At 43.5% G+C, this 23,059-nt stretch overlaps 1 protein-coding gene across 12 annotated transcripts in view; it reads left to right on the top strand.

Annotated features, from left to right (window-relative positions):
- GIT1 (GIT ArfGAP 1) overlaps positions 1-23,059 on the top strand; it is a 294,885-nt gene that overhangs the window by 167,211 nt on the left and 104,615 nt on the right. For 6 of the 12 annotated variants that reach the window (XM_085649220.1, XM_085649215.1, XM_085649214.1 and 3 more), the window contains exons 8-11: positions 2,717-2,759; positions 18,619-18,645; positions 19,444-19,492; positions 20,173-20,245. In XM_085649220.1, the coding sequence (XP_085505346.1) occupies positions 2,717-2,759; positions 18,619-18,645; positions 19,444-19,492; positions 20,173-20,245 (192 nt within the window). The remainder of the gene's footprint in view (positions 1-2,716; positions 2,760-18,618; positions 18,646-19,443; positions 19,493-20,172; positions 20,246-23,059) is intronic. The other 6 variants (XM_085649217.1, XM_085649216.1, XM_085649213.1 and 3 more) reach the window with 1 other exon arrangement.

Here is a 23,059-nt window from a genome sequence, read left to right as displayed (position 1 = left end):
CCCGTAACTGCTTGGAAAGTGCTTTGGGGCTACACGTCTGGCATAAAGTACTATACAAACGTAGTCCTCCACTCTCTCTGTGCCCTCCATCCGCCCCGCGCCCTTGCTGGGAGGCACGAGTGGGGTTTACTCCTCAAGGGACAAGGCACACCCCAGACATGACACAGAGGACATCTTCTGGGTCCACGTGAAAGCCTTGGTCGCAACAGAAGACGCCAAGACAAGGATGGGCAGGGAACAATGTGTATGGTGGCGAGTAAAGCTGTCATGGAGAAATCGCTTTTGCCTGCTATGCCCCATTGTACGTAGCATTCAGCGCGAGAAAGGCCTCAAATTGATGATGTTGTCAACAGGTAAGAAACACACAGATGCCACGGTTCTATGACCACTGTCTTTAGGTGATCACTGTTCCTGCGACTGCATACTTAATTCCTGCATTCATCTACAGACCCTCCCCCCCCCCCCCCCCCCCCCCCCCGGGCTCAGTTCAGCCACTCCATCGCCGACCTCGCCAGCACCCACGCACTCGCCTCCATGGACTACATCCTCCACGGGGAAATGAACTTCCACCTCGAGAATAACAATGACGCCAACTCCGCCACCCTGATCGACAACCTCGGCCTCAGACAACTCGTCACCGCACCCACCCATGCCGCCGGCCACTCGCTGGACCCTGTCTTCTCCACAGGCCCCCACGTCGGCTTCGACCACACCACCGAACTCCACTGGACCGACCACTGCTGCATCCATTTCACCTTCAAGAAACCAACCACGCACCACCGCACCCAACAGCTCCCTCGCCGCTGCTGTAGCAAAGTCACCGAAGACCAGCTGATCACCACCCTCGCCCAGAACCCACCCACGACCCCACCAACCCAGATGCCGCAGCCTGCAACCTCAGACGGTGGATCGACGACTGAGTCAACACCCTCGCCCCGCTCAAGAAACCCCCCAACAGTCACGCCAGCAAGAGAGCCACATGGTTCACCGACTACCTCAAGACCTCCAAACGCGCATGCCGGAAACTGGAGAAGATATGGCTCCACGAACGCACACCGGACAACCACGCAGCCCACAAGGACGCCACCCGCAGACATCACCACCTCATCAGATTAGCCAAGAGATCCTCCTTCAAAGACCGCTTGGATAACAACGCATACGACAGCAAAGAGCTCTTCAGCATTGTAAAGGAACTCTCCAACCCCAGCGCCAACGACATCCCACCCTCACAAGAACTGTGCGATTCACTAGCCATCTTCTTCCACCGCAAGTTCGCTGACATCCACGACAGCTTCAACACCACGACCGCCCCGACTACGCCAGACTCCACTTCCCTGTGAACACCAACAGCGCCAACCGCCTGACCTCCTGGTCCAACGTCGACGACGACGAGACACGCAAGGTCATGAACTCCATCCACTCAGGATCTCCGTCAGACCCGTGCCCACACCACGTATTCAACAAAGCAGACGCAGCCATCGCACCCCAACTACGGAAGGTCATCAACATCTCCTTCGAAACAGCGACATTCCCGGAAAGCTGGAAGCACGCCGAAATCAACGACTTCCTCAAGAAGCCCAAAGCGGACCCCAAGGACCTCAAGAACTTCCGGCCCATCTCCCTGCTCCCGTTCCCGGCAAAGTTCATCGAGAAAATCGTCAACATACAATTGGCCTGCCACCTGGAAGACAACAACATCTTGGACCCATCCCAGTCCGGATTCAGACGTAACCACAGCACCGAGACAGCCCTCATCGCCGCCACAGACGACCTCAGGCGCCAACTAGACAACTGCGAAACATCGCCCTCATCCTCCTGGACCTGTCAGCCGCCTTCAACACGGTCTGCCATCGCACTCTAAAGACACGCCTCCTAGAAGCCGGAATCCAAGAGAAGGCCCTTGACTGGACCACATCCTTCCTCTCCGGCAGAACCCAGAGCGTCCGCCTTCCACCCTTCCGATCCGAAGCCACCGACATCATCTGCGGCTCTGATTGATTGATTGAAGAAAAATCAGTTTACCATTTAAACCCAGAGTTAGCTTTTCTGACTGTTTCCTAGACCTCATAGCAATTCAGCTGTAGAAACTTTTGGATTTTATATGTATTTTTATTTTTTGAAGTTTTGCATAGTGCGAAATCGACCCTAAGGTATTGGAGCTCTTTACATGAACATCAGCTATATTACACAAGCTTTTTTTTTCACGGAAGGAATAATTGATGTGCACAGAATTACAGGATGTTGAAATGACTGTCGAGACTGCTCACCCTCTTATGAGGTCTTGTTTAAATAGCAACGAGAAGGAGCCTGGTAGACCTGAACTGGCATAGCGTTGTATATCCTAGGAGCATACCAGGTGAATGCTTGGGGCTTCGCTTTGTCCTTTCTAGTGCAGTGATCCTGTTGCTGCGCCTCATGCATACTCCACTTGAGAACTTAATCTGGGTTACTTATAAGGCCTAAAAGGTGAGACCTATTGGCTATGCCAATGCTTGTTGTACCTGATCTCATCCCAACACACTCTCCCTGCGGCTTATGTATACCTGCTACAACTTTTCAAATTGATGTATGTTCGCTAAATCAAATGTAAAAACATTTCTGCTTGAAAAGCACATGGTATTTCACTGTACTGAATAATGTAAATAAATGAAAAGATAATGCAATATATGAGTCTATCTGGCTATAACATGGTCCTCCCATTGCTTGTCTGTTGCAGATCACAAGAATGGACATTACATCATCCCACAGATGGCTGACAGGTGAGGCAGATTTCTCTGGCATCGAGCACTTCTCTCTGGTCTATTTTTTTTCACTTTACAGAGAGTGAGAGCAAAGGCAGCTGTGTGCTGCTTGCTACCAGTCATCCCTCCCCCATTGAGTCTTTGTTATGTTATCTGGCACTTCCATAGTGTGAAGCTGTCACTAGTTTAGCATTGCAGCACTTTCAGGAATAAATACGCCCAGAGAAGTGTGTGGTTGCAGTATGACCTATGTCGCAAGAATTGGGTGACGTGCTTGAGGGCCTGACGTTGTCTGGTCGTGTAACAACCAGTGGGACATGGGTAGTATGTGTGCCTTGTCTTATAGAGGTTTGTGAGAGGAAGAAAAGCCTGTTTCATCCAAATTTTATTTTACATATCAGATCGCCGGACAGTCGCATGGTCAGAGATCTATACCATATGGTGGTCGGTGGTGGTCCAGTTCAAAGGGAGTAAATTAGTGCAGTGTTATATCTGTGTATGGAGTTCACCCTGAAGCGCAGCCCTAAGAAAATCACATATTCCTGAGCTATGCGGGGTCGCCCCACAAGGTGGTGGCTCTTGCAGCACTTATTGGTGCCAAGACGACTAGTCTAGAGCAAATATCTTTACTTTATAATTAGGACTCACGGTTTTCAGGTTTTTTAGACATTTCTCATTTTGTTTTGCCATATTTATTTTCAGTAGAGTTGGGCCGGGTTTTCGTATCATTGGTTATTGCAGCAGTTAGAACCCAAAAATATTCTCATTTCATTTCTCCCCCAAAAAATTGTAATAGAACCTTGGGTTTTCTACAGTTGGGACCAAAAAACAGAACAGATGGTATTTTTTTTTCCTTCATTTAGTTTAGAGGTTGTTGATAAAGATGGCAGTGTATTTCCATAATTATAATTGTTAAATCAAAATATGAAACCTTTCATTTTTACTAGTCAAAGATACAATGGGCATAAGAGAAGTGAAGAAATGAAGGAAATGCCTAGGTGCACCCTTCAGATAGTTACTACACCAGTAACCCTGACAAAATGAAGTAGTTTTTTCCCTGTAAACATAACTTCCCTCACACAAAAATCATCCGTACACCTACCCCCCTCACATGGGTATTGTGGCAGTAACCATGTGCCTGATCTGGCAGTCTTTGTGCCAGCAGTCAGCAGCGAAGAGATGGCAAGTGCAGGCAGTTCCTGCGAAGCGAGGGTCTTTGTTCCACGAGGGAGTCTACTTATTAAAGTCTGTGACTTGCCCTGCTTTTCGTCATTGTCAGTCAAATACACTTTATTCGATTTATAACAATCATAAAAGGCTTTTCGTCATTGGGTTGTGGTAGAATTTCTTGCATCCCAGTCGTCATCCCCCTGTATTGGGGGGTGTACGAGTCTTTCTTGGCGCATTGGCCTCCTTCCCTCGAGCGTAGACGGAGCCGTCACCGTTTACTAAGCTGTAGTTCATGTCGTTTGTTGCATTTCGTATGTGGAGGGATGTCCCTCTCCTCCCTCATTCTCAGTGCTTGTATCTAGCAATGGAAGCCGTTTCAGGCATTTTCCTCAGGATTTAAAGTTCTTCACAACGAGTGAATTCCTTTCCTTTTTAGACTTGGTGTACTTCATACACCAGTGTGCTGGCATGTCTCTTGTGGAATTCTGGCGAGGGATTCCCAAATCTTTCCATATTTATGGTTAGAAGTTATTTATTTGTATAAACGTTAGTGCCTACAGGGTTATAATCCAATGCACTTTATGGAAAACCGTTCTTAAAAAATAAATGATTTTTAATTTGAAAGACTTTTCATACATTAAATTCTTGGTTGCATAATTTACTTGGTAACTCTTTTGAGGCTAAGCTTGTGCATTATCTTTCGGGACCATGCCTAACCGCTGCCTCTGCGCTCCCTCACTTTTCTAAATTAATTTGCTAGTTTGTCCACCTCTGTTCTGTATCCTGCTCACTGAGAACTTAATTTGACCATCAGGCTGTGCTGACCAGGCAGCCAGGCTTGTGGAACTCTGCAGCTTCCAAAGTCCGATGTCATCAGTATATTGTTTACTACTCTCAGCTGTTCTTGTTTCCACACCAAATTATTCTAACGTGAGTTTGTAACAGAGTCCCCCCTGGGTCCATCTTTTTACGCGCCCAAAGAATTAACCTATCAGAGAATCGTTAATGGAAGGATATCTAAAATCAAACTTTTCCAGCCTACTTGTTCTGTTTTACCTTTTTCCCTGGAAAGGGCGGGCATCATGTTCGATTCTTATTCGCTCTTTAATTATTTCGTTAGCAGTGCAAATGTACCTTTGTCTGTTTCTATGAACTTGCTTCATGAAGAGCAACTGTCTGTTGCATTGCTTTCACCTTTGTGTGCGTTAATGTTCTTATTGGGTTGTACCTCTTTGGGTATATAACTATTTTATTTGCATATGCATGCTTATATAATGATGTGTGAGACACTGCTTTCTACAGTGTAGAATATTCCATGTGGTTTTTTTAAGCCTGTGCTTTATTTAGCGTCCTTGTATGCTTTTGATTGTGCACTAGGTTGTGTGCGAATGGACTTGCGTTACTCTCACTGCTTTGTGCTTATGTTGTACTGTGAAGTTTTTCTTATGGGTATGAGCATTTTTGTGATTGAATATGTGGTGCCTGTGTGTTTGGTACCACAGAGTTGTGTATTCCAACTGAAATTTGAATGTGCAAAATAGGAGACCAAATCTGAACATAGATAGTACTTCAGAAGTGATTCAGAAAAGTTCACACGGGAGCACAAGGCTTGGAAATACGCATAATGGTAAAATGCTTTTCATCAGTGTATAACCGTGTGATGGTAGACTGAAGCACCAGTCCTGGCAGTGACAGATAATGGTGGCAGCAGAGATATACTATTAGCCTCCACAGTTGCTTTAGCAGGGCTCACTGAAAGAACTCCATGAAAGTAGTGGTCAGGTAGCGATTGGTGTAGTATGCTGGAGTAGTCCCTAAGATCACCGCACCACGCCTGGGATCTTTCAAGGAGCACTGATATCAGTAGTGGGCATTCATAGCCACAGGGTCCTACGTGCACAGGAAATGCCTAGCAATGGCTGGCACTACAGCAGAGCTGTGAGTCTTCACCTACAAGGCTGAATGTGGTATTCATGAAGGTTCCAGGTGCTCTCGAAGAAGCACTACAATGTAGAACCCCCGTTCTGGAGAAGCATCTCTCTTGAACCAGTTTCCACAATTGTTTCTAATTTGGCAGTGGTTGAAACCACCCTGCCTAATGGTGGTTGTGTCAAATGTCCCTTCTCATTCTGAACTGCCCCCCCCCTGATTCTCACACTCCTACACTTCCTCCTTTCACTTTTTGTTTTTGCCTGTATGATTAAGATCTAGTTCTCCTATTCTCAACCCCTCCTTTATAGCTCTTTTCTCCTCTTTCTTTAGTCTGGTCTGGCAGGTTAAGACAGTTGTCGACTTTTGCGATCAAGAAAATGTAAATAATAAATTGTAAATATACATACAGAGCCGGACTTTGCAGACCTTCAAACTTACTGTGCCACCCAATATCCGCTTCCTTCACGCAATCACCTGGTGCACAGCCGATACCACACGCTGTGCACACAGATTATTGGAAATTCTTGCAGAGAGCAGGTTTTTAGCTAAATTGTTTGCAAGCTCTGCGCAATCAGTGTGCACTAGGAACTTCACTAGGACATCGGCAGCATCCTCAGTACATTTTGGGCTTTTTTCTTCCTTTTTTTGTTGTTGGAGATGGAAGGCGATGAGGTTTAAGTGCTTTAGGATGTGCTCAGCACAAAACCCGATCCCCTTCTAGGCTTTGCCTACTCCTTTCAAGGTGACCATTTTTCAACGGTTGGTAGGTCTGGCTTTTGGTCATCCCTCTTCAGCCATTGGTTTCCTCATCATTCACATTTTGCTTTCACCCACTGCAGCCTACAGCATGGGGCAAGGAATCCATCAACTTCAGCCATAGGCTGTACTGCCCTTTGAGTGGTTGACATTTTGCTTGATCACCAGGTATGTCAGAAATTTTGTGAGGCTGAGGTCAACAAACTAAAATGGGACCCTTCATAGGATGAGAGCCTCTTTCAAAGATTAATAAAATGTCCTATAGAGAAAACACAGAAGATCCATTACCTTGTGCCATTTAATAGTAATAGCTGTTAGCTGCCTTTTACAGTAACAAACCGAGCAGCTTTGCTTTAGAATCTATTAATAAATGTTGGATCTCAAGAGGAAGACCCTCAGAAAGCATGGGACCTAGAGAACAATGAATCCTTTAAGCATCCCCCCAACCCTTCTGACGGGCCTGCGATCACATGCACATAAAAATAAGTGTCCTTCATTGATTTCCCACACTTTTAGTTTTCAGTTTTATCTTTACTCCTTTCATAGGTTCTCTTTTATTTCTTTACATTCTCCTTTTTTATTTAAAAAAAATATTCTGGCAACTCTCTAGACACAACAACGTTCGCTGTTTTTCTGAGTTTAGAAAAACAAAACAATTATTGCAATAACACAGCTGCCACATTTACATAGCAGCATTTTGTAACTTTTATTATTTTAATTCATCTTGCATATGCTTTAAAAAATGAAATCATTAAAACATTTTGTACTACAAAAACAGCTTAACAAAGCCACATTTTAGCTTTGGAAATGCTCATTTCATTTGTGGTAATGCAATAACATATCCCTGTTGCAGCCACACTAATCCTGTTGCCTCCATACAGGGTCCCTCCATGTTCATTCACTCCTTCTGTATCCTATATCCTGTATATGGTTTAATAGAAAATTAAGTTGTGCCATATACAAGAATAATTTTGGCCATGTATACAGGATACCAATACTCCTCGGTATCTTATCCTCTTCCTCCTCCTTCGCTCTTTCGTTTACTCTCCATTTTTTCTCACTTATTTAAGATGTCTTAATCACCCCTGCCACCAATTATCCACATTAAGCCATACCTTTTTTTCTTTTTCTGTTCTCTTTATTCCCATATGTCACCCGGTGTCCCCTTCGCTCTGGCAGCAGCAGATAGACAACCACAGCAGCTCATTCTTTGTGAGCCTAGCAAGCTTCACGCCTGTTTCTGGCCAGATGGCTGGCTCTGACCCGTCCCTGGTCAGCATCACAGGTCCTGCCCTTTCCTTCCAAATGACAAAACCTGTTCAACACAGAACAGCTTTGTCCATGAAATCTAAAAGAGTGGTTTTTCTTTGCAACCAATGCACAATTCTGCATCTCATTGAAGACCTGTAATCTCTGATCAACGTTTATTGGGTGTCCAAATCCCCTTTGTTTTGCTAATCTTCTTCATTACAGTCATTGTTATTGCCTAGGCTCCTAATCCTGGGTGCTTTGTACTGGACATTTTGGATTCTTTTAAAGTTTTCATGTTGTATGGATTATTTTAAGTTTACACCACGGCACATTTATTAAATGTCAGTGTATTTGGATCCTTGCTTGCATTTTAATTCCTATATAAAGCACTTAACTTACTATTTTTCACATTATATTGAGGGTTTATTGAATTTATAAATCAGGATTATATTGTATTATCTTGAGGCTTTTTTGTTTGCAGTTTGAGTTCATTTCTTTAAGGGTCTTTTTTTTTAGTTAAAAACTCTGTTTGGAATTTACACTGTGTGCAAAAAGGGTAGTGTGCTGATTTATGAGTTAATACGAAAAAAATAGTAATTATAAGACAACAATGTGGTGTTTGTATAATGTTCAAAGTTGTGCATGATTTTATCAGGTTTACATGTACTGTTAGAAATATCTATGGTTTGTTTGTTATGGTATGTTTGAGTCTTATTGGCATAAGATCAAGCCTCAACTAAATAAATACAAATACAATAATTGAGGAGCTGACACCCTCTTTACCCCAAACTGTTTGTGAAATCGGGGAAGGTAGTGATATTAACAAAAAAGTATACTCCTTAATTCCCTTACAGTTAACGTTTACTTTTCTCTAAAAACGGAGTTTACATATAAATGATGTCAAACTAATTTAACATGTCATACGTGTGCTTATTAAATGCAGTATGCTAATTTTATTAATATTCTATCAATCAATCAAGCTTTATTTGGCCATAAAAGCACAATAGATAGTACAAACAGTTAAAAAAATAAACAATGCAAATAGTGTATTAACAATAATCTGTACAATTGGGTTTCAGAAAACATATTTATCATTTGCACAGCACCACGTAAAATCTTCTGATTTGTTTTTCATGCTATTAAAACATTTTTTTATTCTCACAGAAGTACAACAAATGGCCTTTCACCACTACTGAAATATATTTTGAAATGTTTGTACAGTTGACTTATTAGCTACTTTAATGCTTCTTAGGAAAAACATCCTTTAATTTCACACTTCGTACTGCAGGCCAGACGGTCCACGTTACAAAATCCTGAAACTCTCCAGTCAGAGAAGGAAAAGTAATTGTAAAGTGACTTCTGATCTGTCTCTGAACACAAAGCAAATGTAACAAGATAAAAACAAGATTTTAAGGCATCTTTATTGCTGCTTCACTTCCTGACTGAATGGAGCACCTGTTCTTTGTCAACTTGCCAGAACGGGCGAGTGGGCAAGTAGGTTTTTCCGAGGCTAGGTATATTATGACCATTGGCACAGTTCAAACAGTCCTCAATAATATCCCTATTGAGACGGGCTTTCTCATTGGTCCAGATCAAAAGCCAGAGGCTTAGTGAAGCCAACCTAACATCATCCATGACGTAATTGAGCCCCAGCTATTCATCTATAATAAAGTGAGAACTACATGGCGGTAACCCCAGGAGTTTCCTACAGAACCTGTCTTTTTTACCTATAGGCAATTGATTGCCTCAAATAGGTGCCCTGTAGGTCTAAACGGGAAGACACTTACATTTATATATGATCATCTTTGCTGGTATAGGCTTAGAGCCTATACTCTTGGCAAATCAAAAAAAGAGCCCCGATGCTTTTGAAAATCTATTGATTCTAATTATAGTCATTAAATAATTGAAAACAAAACATAGTTATTTGGTGTTAAAGAAATAAGAGAATGATGTGCTCATCCAGTGCCTGAATTGCACAGTGTGTAAGCAGAACCCCTGGTCCAAATCCCAGCTTTGCCTTTGAGCAAAATACGTGATCCTAAGAAAAATTACTTCACTCTTACTCGTATTCAGTATCAAATCTGTAAACACCTTGAACTAAAACAGATCCGGATGTATGCTATATACAAACCTAACTTGTATATGGTTTAATAGAAAATAATGTTGTGCCACATACAAGAATAATATTGGCCATGTATACAGTGCATTGATAAATTGGCATCTCGTGGTTCCCGTGATGGTAGTTTTGTCAGGGTTTGGAAGCAGGGAATCCTTAAATGTTTCCAAGTTCATGTTTGAACAATATCACTTTTAATAGATGTCCGTTCAATGATACAAACCAATGCACTATTGTTGAACACAAGTTTAAAAAAAACAAAAAAAAAGTTTTTCATGTGAAAGAGTATCTTGGTTTTAAATGACATTGGTTTTGTCACTCTGTCGACGGCTTTGCTCCTGCTTTGGGTCCTTGGTTCTATAAGAGCTCTGCCTATGAATTTCTGGCTTGCCCATTTCTCTCCAGCTCGAAATACACTTCCAGGCTTGTTTTTAAAAATAACTGTATTACAGTTAAATTCCATAATTATTGAGAATGTAATTTGTAACCATCCCTAGGATTTGACCCTCGGTTCTGGTGTGTAACTTCCCGAAAAATTGTTAGGGGTTGTAGAACTGGTGTTCACTTTAGTTAGTCTCCAAAAAGGAGAGTTGCCGCCCTGTGGGCTTTTGGATTGTGTCATCCATTGTTGGGTTTTCTTCACGTGGAGGACTAGACCAGAGAGCCTAAAACTTATTGCTAATAAAAAGGCCACGAGCACCTAAGCCTGGCCCACACAGCCCTACTGGAACAAGATCTGGCAAATGGCCCTCGGGCAGGGGAATTGTAAGCGCTGGCATGGAATATATCCACAGCAGCTCTGCCAAAAACATAGCGGTGGATTTTCGACATATGCATTTTGCAAAGAGCAAACAAGGCCCATATGGCAGGGCGCTTTACATAGACAGGAAAACATGAGTAAACCCAAACAATGCAGTAAATAATAAAATAGCATTCAGGAAATTAATTATATTTACAACATAGTAAAGTGCATGTTCATAGGAGTGAGACAATCTTATGTACATTTGGCAAAGGTGGGGACAGCAGTATTCATTGCAATGCGCTGTGGAGGAGAGGGAGTGTACAAGGGTGCTGGAAGAATGCTAGCCGGAGGGCTTAGTATGGGAAAGCACTAACCAGAGGGTTATTGTGAAGAGGAGTGTGGATAGATTTTGGGAGACAGCCAGAGAAGAATTTAATCATAATACCCAAGCTATTTCGGGTCTTTGCCGCATTACTATGTGATGCTGACAAGTCTATAGCCGTACGTGTCTGAGAAATGTGTTTATTGAGTATCCAGGTGGGTTTCTGTGGGATTCTGATTATTGGTGTGGGTGCGCTACTGGAAATGAAAGAACCATACTCTGGGATCCTATAGGTTGAAAGTGTTGGGGTGGCCGCAGAAAGGTGCAGAGCCACGAGTCGTGGAGTCGCAAGGAGCAGACGGACAGTTGACTTGCACATTTATTATTAAAAACTCTGCGCCCCAAACATTTGCAACAAGGACACATATGATAGTGCATCTGCTCTGTTACCTCTTTGGTGACAAGCAGGCCACATTTAAAATCTTGAGAGGTCATGCACCTGCTGCAAAGATCTTTGTACCCGACGCTTTCCAAGCTGTTATAGGGCTAGGGTAACTCTGGAAATTACTACACATGCTAGTGAGATCTTTGTGCAGTGTAGTCACAGGTTTGACTCATCATGGCAGAAATGCTTCATGTACGTGCTACACAGCATAGTATGCAACATGTAGCTCACAGATTTGACTTACTAGCTCCTTGGGTTACTGCTTTTGTTGCAGAGATCCTTTTGTTGCCTGCAGGTCACCATTTACAAACCTTTGTTTTTTTTCAAAACGCACTTTATTGAGTTTTTATGCAAGCATCCACGAAATCACACACAATATTCAGCAGCATAATCCCTGAGAAGTAATCGACAACCCCCCACCAATGACACAGTGCATAATACAAGGATGTACAAGTCGTTCCAGAGCTGTGCGCCAAATAAACCAAAATCTCCCAACTAAAGCCCATCGTTAACCACCATGGAAAATTAAAAGTCCCTCCCCCTCCCACAATCCCCACCAGCAACGCAGACATCCGTTTCTGTCCTCATGCATCCCATACGTCGAGGAATAACTATATGTCAAGCTGTGTGATGATCCCTTCTTGTTCCGGGGCTATCTCCTCATCCAAGGCCTGCTCCTCGCTATCAACCTGCGGCTCACAATTTACAAACCTTGTAATATATCTTAGTGAGTTATGAGTTCGCACCAAGCAGTCAAACTGAAAGTAGTGGGTATTGAACGTTACGTTTTTTTTCTCGAACTTTTGTTGTTCTACATTTGCTTAAAGGGTTGCTTTAGGTAGTCATAAAAAAAGTTTTGGTAGTGCTACACAAAAGATTATTAGTGCACTGACTCAAGTAAATGGATATGCCTTAGCGCTTTAGAGTGCATGCATGTTTCTACATAGAGAGCTTGGAACAGTTAATAAAAATAAATAAAACTTTCCTCCAAATCATAACTTATCTCTTAAGTGCTTGTGAAGTGACAAAAAGGCGAGTGCCTTTGTTTCCTTAACACGATTGGCGTTGAGGAGCTAGGTTCAATCCAGCTCACTGCCAGAACAAGACTCTAGCAAAGGGGAATGCTGGTGGCCCTTCAAGTAAGGCATTTATTTCTGTTGGGCCCGCTGGAACTGAAAATATGAGGATTTTCTCACCCGCTGTAGTTTCCTCCTTGAAACAAAAGCATACAAAGTGCAGCCGCAACTGCTTATGTCAAGTTACCCTATTTGTCCTGGTAGTGTACTGGGTGTACCCACCCACTTTCTGCACCCATAGGGCACTTTGATATTACAGAAGGGGCCACAGATGCTTGCGCGAGTCCTTTTGTAGCATAGACCGCAGCAGTGCATATATAGTACTGGTGCTGTCCTTAGGGGGTGTTCCCTCATTTGCATGCCCCATGCAAATGCTGGAATCTTCTGTGCATATTATGTACGTGTGCATAGAGGCATAAAGACTGTTGGGAGATGAACGGACTGCCACAAAGAGGTCGTGCACCATCATGTGACGCTTGCAAGGAGGGAAAAGGGCTCCCATGGTGCCCCGAGACATCAGTCTTTCAAAAGTAGGTGGAGCGCAGCTTGCACTGTGGAAGGCTGATCAGCTTTTTCATACCGCTGGTCTCCCTTTCATTTATGCACTGCCCCCAGGGTAGACAGGAGTTCACGGCTGCCCTGGTGGCAGCAAAATATTAGGGAAAGATGTGCCATGGCACAAACTGGGACAGTGCGTCCTATGTCGGCAAATTGCCCCTGGACAGAGTCAGCACACTTCACTGGGTGGGGGGAGGGTGGGACACAGCTGGATTCACCGGTTTTCCAGCATTGTGTGGGTGTTAGTAAGTGTCTTGGGTTTAATTTTTACATTTGTGTGTTTGTATCAAACAGTGAATTAATGACAAATACTCTGAAAAGTAATGAAAGAGAAATACTACATTTGAAAATCGAAACATAAATTTGATTTTAATAAAGTTGTATAGTGGTAAAACACTCCAATCCCCCCCAAAAGTCTCTACACATGCAAACTTTGGCTGAAAAGTAAATAAAGGATAGAAGAGCTGGTTGTGCAAACTAACAAAAAACAAGCATTTACAATGCAATAGGTCTCGCAATGACATTGTTTTGAGGTATTGGCATTGAAAATGCTATTGTTTTTTTTTTTCTTTTTCCCCCTTCGTGAAGCATTAATCAAGTAATGGCGTTGTAAATGACAATGTCTTTTACCCCCTATTGACAATGTCCAATTGTGTATCAAATCAGACTACCTACCACTGACTTCAGTCTGGAGACCACTACATTTTACTAGCTAGCAACAGCCACACAGCTCCAAACCATATGAATTAAGTTTGAGTATTCAGAGGTGCTTCTGAGATAAGAATATTGTCAGGATGGATAGATGTTCTGTATCCTAGTTAGGGTAACTTATGTTCTGTGTAAATACTTCCATTGTACAAGCTTGACATGATCATTACTTGAGATCCTCAGGCAATGTCTGTTCTTTCACGCTCACTGATGCCGCCTGTGGCCAGTGGGCAAAAGAAGGTGTCTGCATGAGAATCTGTGAAAAGTGCGCTCTCACGATTGCACCAGCTCCTCCCTTCTGCAGATTTTCTCCAAGCGGACAACATGCCATTTAGTATCAAAGGAAATGTGTCTTCCGTATCCTTTTATTGCCCCTATGTTTTTCTAATCCACGTGGATAAACTGCTCCTCCAACATCCGCTAAATGATCAGTAGTTTTGGGGTCACTTTCTCACCATTAACGCGCATTTCATCAAACTGTTGGACTGGGAAAGTGCAATAGAAAGGAATGTCCGCAAACGTTTTGCTTGTGGCTCTTCCCAACATTCCCAATGCCAGTCCTCTCTGGTAATTTCCCTGGGGGCAGACATTGCCAACAGTCTGCGCTATTTTTTAGCACGAAGTGTATAATCGCATACATTGAAATCGCACAAAATGTAAAATTTGTATTTGGCATAATTTCATGCAATGTGGCATATTTTTCCATTGTTTGGAGTAAGAATGCAAAAGAAAGGTGCATTTCGCAGACCACTATATAAAAATGCCAGACTATAGGGTTACACAGCCTACACCTAATTGTATAGTATTATAATTGCATTTATATAGCGCTTACTACCCCTGACGAGGTGTTGAAGCGCTTTTTTCCGGGAGTGGCACGCTACTCCGGAACCCATAAAGGATTAGTGGCGAATAAGTATAGTGAAATATTGAAGCGATTTGAGTGCTGGATATGTTAGTCGGTTATTTGGATTGAGCAGATTAGTGAAGAGATAGAAGGGCAAAAAAGGTTTGCATCTATATAGCGCTAATGCAACTATCCAAAATGTTTCGGGAAGACAGCAGCTCTGGGCTTTCACTTTCGTACATCTCAACCCATTCTGTTGTGTGCACTAACACCCCCTGAAGGTGTGCACATAAAACCATGACGTGTTCTTACTGCTTACTGCTTACGGTGTGTTTGTGCAGTCGCTCACATTGCATGCGGCTTGTATTTTTGTGAACATACACTACGTGCTCAAATAATAGTGTGCATATGTTGGCACGTGAACACGCTGCTGTTTGGGCTGCCTTAATATGCCCACACACCAGCGAGGACTGAGGTGAGGTAGACCCACCGCGCGGGAGAGGGGAAAGGCAGAGCTGGGGAAAGTAGGTCTGTGGTGCTGAGGTACAGGCAGTGCTGGGGGGGGGGGGGGTCATGAACTCAGGCAAGGCCTAGGTGGGCAGGTGATGGAGGGAGACAGGCAGAGCGAGGGAAACCACAGACCTGGGGCATGAAGGGCTGTACTGACGTCTAATCAGTACTAGAGAACCAGCAGGGGGCGCTAAACAGCCAAGACCAAGAACAGGTGGTCTTGATGGACAGGCAGGACTGGTGGATAGACATAGCAGGAGACAGGCAGCTCTGGGTGGACAGCAGGTATGAAAACACAGGCGGAGAAAGCCGTACTAGAGCCAGGTGGGCGGTGGGAGTGTGAGAGACAGGCAGGGCGGAGTGCTGGAGGGTTACGGGCAGGATGGTTTGGGTGGACATTGTGGGCTGAAGGAACAGGCGGAGCGGGCAGGGATGGAGACACAGGCACAGCTGAAGGCAGGGCAGGGTGGACGTGTGGGGCAGGCAGGGCTGGGGACAATCAGGCCTATATGGGCAGGTGGAGGTGAAGGCATAGACAGGGTTGAAGGCAGAGGCAGGACTGTGACGCATGCGGGGCAGGCAGGGCTGGGGCCAAGCAGGTCTACTTGGACCGGCGGGTGTGTGTGGACGGGCAGGGCTATAGGCGCGGCCGAGCCGTACGATGAAGGACTGGCTCTGAAATGGTTTTGCAGTGAGGGGTCTCTGCGGGTTAATGAGCTGACACCATGATTAAAGCTGACTATTTGGAATGTGTCTGGACCCGTGTGCACAGCCCGGAAAAGGTTAATGTGCTAAATACGACTGCTCCTGATTCCCACCCCTGCACCTGCCCTCTCACATGAGAGAGGAGAGCAAAGAGCTAGGCAAGAGGGAGAGAGCAAGGGAAGAGGGTAGAGAGAGAGAGGGCGAGGGAAGAATGAAGGGGCGAGACATGACTGGGAAGAAGCAAAGAGCAGGAGGAATGGGAGCGAAAGGTTCAACAGGAAGAGAGTGAAGCGGCGACGGGAGAAGAGTGCATGAGGGCAAAGCATCGAGGGGCGAGGAAGGAAATGAAACGACAAAACAAAAACCGATGAGAAACAGAGCTAGGGAGGATGGGAGGGGAGACTCCGGTGTGGCAGTGACCACAACGGATAGAAAGATCGAGACAGGGAGCGTAAGAGGCAGAAGGTGTTCAGACAGGAACAGTAAAGAGACTGGATGACAGAGAGAGAAGGGGAAAGAGGCTGTTAGACAGAGGGGTGCATAAGGACGGTGTGAGGGGCGCATTCCGGTGTCTGCCGCACACTCACCCTGCCTCCAGGACTCTTCGATACCTGTTGCTTGTTGGAGGTCCCGTCGCCTTGCTCCTCTTTACCTCCTGAGATCGGTATCCGCCACCCGAATGCCATGCGGTACCGACTCACTGCCGTGTGTGCACCAGCCGCAGGTCACGACGAGGGCCTCCCCCCGTGCTCCAGGGGTAGCCGAGATCAATTACAGGCCTCACTCGGGGTCGCCAGAAGCACCGCTCTTCAGCCCGGGTCCCTAGGTTCACCCCCAGCCACCGTCAGTCGGCAGCGCCTGTGCCATGCAACTACCACAGCACCCCAGGGCCAAGAGCCCAAGTGGTGCCGCAATAATCAGCCGCACTTACTTCCGCTGTAGGCCGTGCCTTTCTTCGGATGTTACATGGGCGGCCGCACATGTTTTAGCTCAGTGGAGTGGCCCCAAGGAACCCGTGAGTGAGCTAGTAGTCGTCTGCCAGCCTCTGAATCTGTTGTTGGGACGATGCCGGTAGGATATTCAGCGGATATTGGGAAGGGCTACGGGAGCTGTTCTATCTTGCGTCCACCATGTCTTACTGCTTGGCCACGGCCCCAAGGGCGTTAAGTTTGAGATGGAAAAGATTAAAGTCCTTAGAAATCTAATCAAATCTTTGTGGCTTTCGAACATCCTGAGTTTGTCTTCTCTCCAATTAAAGCTTGTTAAAATGACTGCCTGCATGCATCAACGTTTGTCACAAGAAGTCTCTTCAAGAACAAGAGTTCGCCAGTCAGCCGCTGTTTATTTTTGTATCACGCTTTCACTTTAAAGTGAAAGAGCGATGCAAAGATAAACACGCGGTGCCCGGTCTCCTTTTCAGACGGCCCATCCGGACTGGAACGCAGTGCTTGTTTACATAACACGCCTCCTGCGATAAGAAACTGCTTCACGACAGCCGTGAAGCAGGCGATCCAGTCCGGATGGGCCGGACAAAAAAGCGAAAAGGAGGTCCCCCAGGAAAGCTCATTTCCAATGGCAGGCCACCGTTTACCATAAACGGTGACGCAAGCCAATGGAAATGAGGGGCGGGACTTCAAGCCCTTCTCTGAAAGTCCTCCTTGACAATAAATCTCGCCGAGTGAGCTGTGCATGTGCGCAGCAACACTAGGCGAGACCCAAAAAGGAAGGGTACCGGTACGGAAGCACAGGAAACAATGGAAAGAAGTAGAACAACGAATAGCACACCCTTTACGTAAAAAAAAAGCAACGTGCATCACCGTAACAAAATTCTAATTTTGAACTCCAAAATTAAAATGAACTGTTCTTCTGTCGTTATTTTGAATGTATCATAAGGGTTCGTGTAGGCTAATGCAGGACTGTGCTAGACCTGACCGCTCACGCGGTCACCCAGTAAAGATCCGATGACAAACAGTGGCAGGGAAGATGATCTGGAACGCCCTGCACGGAGTGGGTTTCCAGCTACGCTTTGCAGGCTATAAGCAGTGAGTGTTCATCAAGGAATTTGAAAACACCCCAGGACTCAGTAAGCTTTGGTGGTTTTGTTTTTGATGGGGTGTGGTCACGGTCCCTGCCTTCTTATGGCTCAGTCTCCGAGCTCAACAAGCATTTGCAATGCAATAGTACTCACATTTGCGAGAGTTTGAGCTATTGGAATTGTAAATGGCAATGCCTTTTATTTGTGTTTTGAAAATCTGCAAGTGTGTGTCAACATGCACTTTGTACTTAATGTCGTTGCTTACAAGAAGCAAGGCTGGCAGTAACTGTTCCTCTTTTACTGCCAGCCTTGCTTCTTGTAAACCAGGACTAGAAGTACAAAATGTGTGTTTACGCACCGATTTCACGTTTAAAAAAAAACATAAATAAAAGGCATTGTCATTTACCATGCCAATAGCTCAAACACTCGCAAATGCGAGACCTAATGCATTGCAAATGCTTGTTTTAAGATGGCAGGTCTACTGTGCCATTAGCTTATGCCACTGTTTGATTGTTCCCTCACGGTGATTGACAGAGAGAGGGGGAAGAGCTGAGAAAAAGTGTGTGTGCCCGTAGTTTGCTGCTGGATAGCTTCAGCTTGTATTACGAGAGTGTCTGTAGACCTGCCTGTGTTCGAGATCATGTTCTAATGCTTTTTAACACCTGCCTTTATCCTGTTCTTTCCTCACTGCTTACTCTTGGAGATAGAGTTCGTCAGAAGGGCTTGCCCCAGAGGTACTGTCTAATCATCTCTTGCATTATGCCCACCTGTGCTTTGATTGTCGTCAGTGAATGAGCAGGAGTGCCCAGCCCTCACCATCACCAATTCACATTTCACTGGGGCTTGTATTACTCTATGGGAGGGAAGAGGAAGGGCCCATTGTCAGGAAACCCTTATGATAAGGACAGTGCCCTTCTCCAGAGTTTGGGTTGGGAACACATTTGAGTGGAAATGTTCACATTGCCAATCATTCAGAAGAAGCTGTCAAACTTCGAAGACCATGAGGAGCTAGGGAGCACACAAGGCACTCGGGGTAAAGTGATAATAAAAATCAAGGAATCAAGGGCGGGTGAAATATTTTCAGAGGTTCCAGATGCCTTAACATTGCAAAGAGTTGTGAGCCATGAGAGCCCCCGGTTTTAGATCCCTTTATTTTCAGAATTGCAGCACTAGGGACTCTTTTGTTGGGATTTTTTTTTTCTTTACTATTTCAGTGCTCAGCTTAGGTTAATGTTTACCACAATTATGACCTATAACTGAACAGAATAAAACTGGAGGAGAATGGTCTTTACTTCTTTTATTGAAATGCTGCACCTTAAATCAAAGGAACCCTTTTATTTCTCACCAAGACCCCAGGCTTAGTTTACCTCTTAGTTGGGTCTTGAGATAGGTACACTAATTCTTTATCCTTGTCGCCATTGTGCTCAAAATACACATTTTGCCGTGTCAAAAAGTGATTAATGATTTGTGGTGTTAATTTATTGCACTGTAGAGGTTTAAGAGAAATTCTGAAACATTTTCTTTTTGCACAGCTTGGATCTATCAGAACTTGCAAAAGCTGCCAAAAAGAAGCTGCAAGCGGTATGTACTAATGTTACTAGTCTTTCTTATCTCATTTATTCAGAGCAAGATTTCAGGGTGCTTTGCAGGTCTGTTTCATTTGGTCATAGGGATGCTGCAGTCAGGGTTGCTTCCTTCCATCATTCTTGACTTGAGGTCAAAGCACATTTCATTCTTCTTTGGGCTTTCACCCTAGACGCCCTTTCTAACTTCTGGAACAGTGTACTGGCCACTTCTTTGGACAGAGGATACTTTGATCCTAGTCAGAGGAACAAACTTGGATTCTAGTTTAACCAACTTTGTGTGTCCAGGGAGGTAGGCGGCACCTATATCTAACATGAACAGACTACTCTATGGTTTCGGTTGAGCAGGCTGTTTTGTTTTGGTCCCTGCTGGACAGCCCACACTATGCTATGGACAGCCTACATTAAGTTAAAAAGCATGCCAATTGAAACTAATATGACCCACCAATCTTGGATCTCAGAAAGACTGGCCACCCTTTAATCCCAGTCCACGCTTTGTTCCCAGTTGGACAGATCCCTGTTGGTTCCCAGTTGTGAGTTCATCATTGTCTTTTCAGTTGCATGGCTTACACTTTGTACTCAATTGGGCAGACAGCACTAAGTACCCACATGGACAGACCACACAGTCGGTGTTTGACCGATCACATGTTAATTGCGTACTCCTTCCTCCTCTTGCAGTTGAGCAACCATCTATTTGAAGAGTTGGCAATGGATGTCTACGATGAAGTTGACCGACGAGAAAATGATGCAGGTGAGAAACAAGATGGTAACTTATAAAGAGTGAATTGTCCCCATAGAAGAATGAAGAAAGGTTGGCGACAGCCTTTGACAGCTAATCTTTAATAACACAGTTGGAAGAAAGCCGTAATGAGAACCCAAATTATTTGAGGGAAAACACATGGCAAAATTATTATTTGAAAACTATGTGCATAAAAATTCTGATACATTTAGAAACTGTTATAAGTGCTGCATGAACTGCAACGCTATTTTATCTCTGACCACAATAGAGGAACTCTGGGATATAAAGTAATAAAAAATTCATTTATTCTTCAGAGAAGGTGGAGATTAAGTATGAGAAAACAAGATTCCAATCCTTATTAGGAGTACATGTTGAAGCATGGTGGGAGATATTTGTTCATAAGGGCATTCCCAAGTCGTTATTTTGATTTATTGTGAAGTAGTTAGTTTCCACCTGTATCTCGTTTGCGAAAATTCTGATGGTGATAGTAATATTTTTTTCTCTGTCGTACAATTCATATTATTTCAACTTATTGGCACTCAAGGCCATGTGTATGCCCTTATTACCACATTAGTGATATAGAGCTTTTTCTCACTATTATATTTTTTTTCCGGCAGGTAAGGCTAGTGATGTAGGTGTTATATGAAAATAGTTTTTGTATTGAGACAAAAGTGAATAAAGTAAAATGTATTGTATTTCAATTGGATTTATATAGTACTTACTACCTGAAATATACATCAGAGTAATTTAAATTTGCTGTTCTCTCAGTAATGACAAATTACAGATTTCAGTGTATTTCAAACATTTTGCCAAATTTGATAGAGGAATGTCTCCTTAGTGGCACCTGTTCAAAATGGGCTGTTTGGTTCCTACCTGCATAAGTTCGCAAAGACCTCGACCGAGATAAGACAATATTAAAATCACATACAATAAAAAAACAAAAAAACAAAACCCAGTGTAAAGATGCCAATTACACATCAAAGTTTAATACAAAGATGAGAGACTAAGAAAATAAATTGGTGTTAAAACATATTGCCTCAATTTGAGGCAACAACTGTACTTCTTTAGCAGATACATCACTGGCATTAATAAATATAGGGTGTAAAATTATCACCTGTGGGGGTAATTAATGGTTCAGTGGGGGTCCTTGGATTGCAGTAATTTTTAAATGAAGTCCACCAAAGTCAAAACGTTAAGGACCACTGTTCTAAAGTATAGTAGAAGATCCTGCAGAAACTCCCTTGGCTCTAAGATGTCACTAAAAAGAGCTCTCTTAAAGTGTACTCTTGAGCGTGGATTAATGGAAAACCCCAGGGAAGGACTGCTGTGAGACCTGCAGCATAAGTACTAGTGAGACCAAACTCAAGTTTCACAGTTTGAGCTGAGAATAAAGAGTTTGCTAATTCAAACTGGCGTAATGCCCTTCCTTCAGTACGATTAAGGAAACTCCAGTGTGTTTATGGAATTGTTTCAAGTGTATAAATCAATGTGGCAGCGATTATTTGTTTGAAAATTGTAATCAAACGTTTAAGATGTTGATATCAAACTACACTGAAAAATTACCAGCCCTTTTCCAAGGACTTGTCCCTTTGCTCCTAACTGAATAATATTGGTTTTATTACTGAGATCTGAGAAATAGAGGAAATATTGACTTCTTAATAAGCTGTTTACTTCTGCAGACATTTTCTCATCTATAGTATCAAATGTCTTGATCTTTTGACACTCTTATTTGTTTCGTTGAGACGGGTGAGTTTTAAAATCAATTCCATGAAAGATCTAAATTCTTCTATAATACTTTTAAGATTGTTTATTTTTTAACTGCATTAGATAGGTGGATTTGTAGAGCAGGTATATATTTCTAGGATTCTAACTTATTTGACTATGAGACTTCTCAATCCAAGCTTAAACATCTTTTAAATTCTAACAATGTTTTCCAGAACAAGGGTTACGTTGAAGGACAGAATATGATCGCTCAATTCATTAGCTCTGAATGTCAGAAAGAAATTGTAAACCCTCATAAGAAATCACGTAATCCATTATAGCCCTTGGTAGATACATGGATTATGCTTGCTGGAATGTAGTTTTCTAATCTTGTACAACTATGCAGCCCAGGTCCCAAAAGAAGTTTCCCTTACTTGTCAGCTTTAAATTGCGTCAGGAACAGAGCCTCTGGAATATTTAATGACTCTTCCCTTTCTTAAGCTCCACCCATTTTCAAGGCCTGGTTAGAGGTTTTGGCATCTAGATCTCCCATGATTAACATATAGCTGGTTTGTTCCCTTTCAATAACTTGTATGATGAACTCCTGTTGACTTCAACAGAGCTATATATTGTGGCCCGTGTGGGTAAATATGGACTGTAAAGTAGCCAAGGCTGGTGTTATGGATACAAAGTTAAGTTTTAGACATTTATGAGTTATTACTTGGATTATTCAAAATCACAATAAACATATACAAACTCAACAATATATGAGACTTCATCTGGGTTCCCCTAGCAGGTTTATGAGGAGTGATTTCAGCTGTTGCAACAGTATCACTGGACTATGTCAGCGCCTCATGATAATGTGCAGCACAGTAGACCCAGCTTCCCAAATGAAAATAAACCCTTTCAGAGTTTCAAAGTATCCAAATCAGCTTTAATGTGAGAATGACTGGCTTTATAGCAGGTGTTATGCTCTTGTATCTGTGCACAACAGCAGCATTATATACATGTGAAGGACAACTCCTTAGTACTCCCCGACCTTGTAATAAGTCTGTCTCCATTTCCAAACAGTATGGAGCAGAAACTGAATCCTTTAGGAAATACAATAAACTCTGGCACCTTTAG

Source organism: Triturus cristatus, chromosome 3_2, assembly GCF_964204655.1.
Source record: "Triturus cristatus chromosome 3_2, aTriCri1.1, whole genome shotgun sequence".
In the NCBI taxonomy this organism is placed as follows: domain Eukaryota; kingdom Metazoa; phylum Chordata; class Amphibia; order Caudata; family Salamandridae; genus Triturus; species Triturus cristatus.
This window is presented reverse-complemented; position numbering and strand designations above follow the sequence as displayed.